The sequence below is a fragment of the Gallus gallus genome, chromosome 3 (assembly GCF_016699485.2).
Source record: "Gallus gallus isolate bGalGal1 chromosome 3, bGalGal1.mat.broiler.GRCg7b, whole genome shotgun sequence".
Taxonomy (NCBI): Eukaryota; Metazoa; Chordata; class Aves; order Galliformes; family Phasianidae; genus Gallus; species Gallus gallus.
Genome location: NC_052534.1, coordinates 8,297,603 through 8,301,386, shown reverse-complemented (window position 1 = coordinate 8,301,386; position 3,784 = coordinate 8,297,603). Strand labels below are relative to the sequence as shown.

General features: G+C 56.2%; 1 protein-coding gene across 1 annotated transcript; it reads right to left on the bottom strand.

Annotated features, from left to right (window-relative positions):
* On the bottom strand, window positions 1–2,681 carry LOC124417839. The gene is made up of 2 exons (XM_046939370.1): window positions 836–2,681; window positions 1–17 (listed from the first exon to the last, which is right to left on the bottom strand). Exons 1-2 carry the CDS (start codon window positions 2,061–2,063, stop codon window positions 1–3), a joined length of 1,245 nt encoding a protein of 414 aa, XP_046795326.1. The 5' UTR covers window positions 2,064–2,681.
* Window positions 2,682–3,784: the final 1,103 nt, after the last annotated feature.

The following is a 3,784-nucleotide window of genomic DNA, read 5'->3' as shown; positions in this document are numbered from 1 at the left end:
TTATTCTTCTGGGCTACCTATGGAAGACAAGAATACCAAACGTTGTTATTGGTATTACCTCCGTTACCCAATGCAGACCATTTACAGCCAGAGGACTTTCTGGTGGTATTAAAGATCAAGGAAGCTGCATCTTTGCTTGCATATTTCTATGCAGTTTATTAGCTCTTGTTCTCAGACAGCTGCTTGCAAATCCTCCGTCCCCGTTTGTTATCTGTTTGCTCCATCCCTTCTCTGTAACAGAAGAACTTTGCAGTTTAAGAGGGCGGTTGTGACATTAATACAAATGCTTTAACATGATCTCTCCCTCTCTTCTTTATTTTAATTCTTCATTCTAAGAAAAATAACAGCGCTGCTGTTAACACCAGAATAAATGCTGCAGCCAGTCCCACAGCCTGGGCTCTCTCCCGTGTATGGACATGCCTGGAACTCGCATGGTTTTGTTCCTAAGAGCAGCCCTGCCCGCTTGGCCCAAGCAAGGTTTGGTGCCGCTGCCTGCACTCCCTGCAGCCCAGCAGGTGGGGGGCACGGCAAGGCCCGCTCCCATCTCCTACTGGAAGAGTCATCTTCCCTCCTGTAAAAACAAACCAACCTCCCACCCCGGAAGCCCCCATAACCAACCCCCCCATCCCCAGTTCAACGTTTCATTCTCCTGCATCCTCTCCACCAGAGACGCCCGCTCGGGTTGCAGCAGTCGCATCCCACACCCAGTTCTCCACGTGCCCTGGGTCCCCACGCCCCGTTCTGCTCCGGCCGCAGCGCGGGGAAGGGCAGCGGCTGCCCTACACCACCACGGGGAGGGCGGGTGCCCCAGCCCTGCTCCCCTCCCTGCTCCCGCTGAGCTCCAGCAGCCGCTCCAGCAGCGCCCTGGTCGGGGCGTTATCCCAGCGGGCCATGTCCTCCCCGTGCTGCCTCAGCTGCCGCCATATGTCCACGCGCATCGTGCCCAGCTCCCTCCTGGCCACGTTACCCCTCGCCCCCAGCCTGGACCCCGTGCCGCTCTGCCACGGCCTCCTGCCCGGCCACCTCCCTCCCGATGGGAGCAGGGGCGAGGCAGCGGCCAGGCCGGGGGTCTGCAGCACTCCCCAGTCCCTTTTGTTCTCAGGATTTCTCCACCCTTTGCCACCGCGCCCTCTACCAGAGCCCCCTCCGTCCTCCCGTGCCCAGGCGGGCCCTGAGGCCTGGCCGCTGGCTGCCTTGTGCTGGTGCGGGGCTGGGGCACCAGTCGGTTCCCCCCCGGTTCCTCCATCTGCCTGCAGGTGCAAATCTCCCCTGCTCTCCCCCTCCTCCATCCCCCCGCTTTCCCTTTTCACAGCAGCCTGGGCACCGGGAAGCGTGACGGGGCTTGCCTGACCCCTCTCCCCCCCCTCACAAGCTGGCAGACAGGGGCTTGCAGCCCCGCGCTTCTCCTCACAGGGGCTGCCCTCTGAATCGAGCCACGCTGCTCCATCCCAGGGCTCGCTGCCTCCCTGGCAGGTTGTTTTGGCGAGGGCCGCGGCGGCCGCGCTGTGCTTTGCCCCTAAGGCTGCCTTTAACTTCTCCACCCTGGCCTCACAGGCTCGGTGGTCCGCGCCCTTCTCTTTCAGGGCCTGTATTTTCTGCACCAGCGCTCGGATCGCTCCCTGAAACTCCTCGACGGTCCTCGTGCTGACAGCCAGTTTGTCTTTCAGCGCCTTGTTCTCGCTCAGAACCGCCTTCTTCTGTTCGCACACCTCCTGGTACTGGAGGACGCTTCTCACCTGCTCCACAGCCGCAATGCTCTCCCGAGTTTTGCCCTCCTCCAGCTTCAGCCGCTGGGCCTTTATCTCCGCTTTCAGCTTGCCGTTCTCCTCCTTCAGCCTCTGGATCTCGGCTTGGGCCGCCTCCTTCTCCTCAGCCTGACTTTTGGCCGCTAACCACACGGCCCAGGCTCCCGCACACTTCAGGGATTTGCGGGAGAAAAGTTTCAGCTTGGCCATTTCTTTCAACCTGGCAAACTCCAGGTCTGCTTGCTGGATGCTTCTGCAGGAGTTGGGACCCCAGGGGTTGGGGCCCCACTGAATAACCCAGTTAGCCAGCTCTGCCATTTTGTCCAAAACTGCGGGGAGAGGCGGCTTTTGGGAGCACAACAGTTACCCTTCTGCTTTTAACTGGGAGATTCTCTTTTCTTTTTCTTTTCCTTTGGCTCTCCTAAGGGTATTTCTGTCTTTACAGAAAGGGTTGCTTCAAAACTACAAGAAACAGGAGCAGAGGTGAACCCGCTGTTCGCCTGCTTCAAGGCTTTAACGACCCAGCCGAAGAGTGCTGGTTAACCCGGTTATAGCTGCGTGAGCAACAAGAGGCTATTAGAGAGAAAAGGGTTAAAAGAAAAACGCTCTTATCAGCATCGAACCCAATCCCCCTGCCCTTAGCTGCACTCACCCCTCCATAGTGCTGCCCAGGCTGATGGTGGGGACCCTCTGTCCTCCTTGCCAGCGTGGTGGTGTTGGGGTTCCAGCTCCCCTCTGCTGGAGCTCACCTGGGGCTGTGCTCACGCCCAGTCCCGTGGCTCTCCTTGGGCCGTGCTCCAGGAGCCGGGCACATCCATCCCAACTATCCAAGCAGGGCCGTGCACACCTCCCAGGCTTGTTCCTTGCTGTGCCCAGAGCGTTCACAGCCCCAAGGTCATTGTGCTCCATGGGGGAGCAGCTCACAGCACCAGGGCTGTCGGTATCTCCTTGTGCTGGAGTTTTCAAGGCCCCGCGATCCTCCCTGCCCACACCCCCACGCTGTGTTTCTCCTGCGGGTCAGGGAAAGCATGCTGTGCCCGGAGCTGCTCCCGCTCACTGAGGGAAGTGCAAGGTGCAGCAGACCTGAGTGCAGGTAGGGGAGGGCCGTGGGGCCTTCAGTTGCTCTTACAGCTACGCAGCTTTGTGCAAAGATCCCCACAAGCAAGTCCCAGTCTAAGCATGGATCACAGAACCATAAAATCACAGAATGGTTTGGACTGGAATGGCTCCTACAGCCCACCCAGCCCCAACCGCTGCCGTGGGCAGGGCTGACCCCCCCAGCTCAGGCTGCCCAGGGCCCATCCAACCTGGCCTTGGGCACCTCCAGGGATGGTGGACCTCCAGGGTGAGACCTCACCCAACGCTGGAGGCCTGCTTCTGGAGCAGCAAGACTACTTCGGGGCGGCTTTAGGCATACGTTGTGCCACCGTGATCCTTCTGTTTCCCCTCCAGGAGCCTGGTGCTTTGATCTGAGCAGAAACAGAGGAGTAAAGGCTGTGTTTCCAGTGGTTCCACACTGGTGGTGGTTCATAAGCCCTCCAGCCCCTGCAGGTGGATACCTTGGGAGGCAGCTGAAGCTTTGTAAACTACATGTAATCGGATCATGAAATGTGACAATACAGCTGATTTTTAATAATTTCTAATGCCATCCTAATATCTACTTCATCCCGAATATTTAAAAGCCCTTCCAAACGTACTTCACAAGTCTCAACATCAACCCAGTAAATGGATATGGCATTACAGCAATTCATATCACCTCCTAAAACGGGGATCTAAATTAATCTCCCTACATCTCATTAGTTTAGCTATCAGAGATCTTTTACAAGATAATTGGCTTTCGGTGGCTTTAATTTAATTTAATTTATTAATATATTACATTTATATTTCATAGCTGCTGCTTTAATTATTGAACGGATACATCTCAGGAACATAATTCTTTTATACGGCATCAAAGTTTTGCTTGTAGGGCTCGAGAGCCTTCCTGAGAGGTTTTAACGATAAATAATAAGCCCGTGTTTGTGTTTGCTTTTCAAGTTAAT

Bases quoted from the DNA above. Each gene is read 5' to 3' on its own strand.
- LOC124417839 (XM_046939370.1), bottom strand. From the start codon at position 2,063: ATGGCAGAGCTGGCTAACTGGGTTATTCAGTGGGGCCCCAACCCCTGG.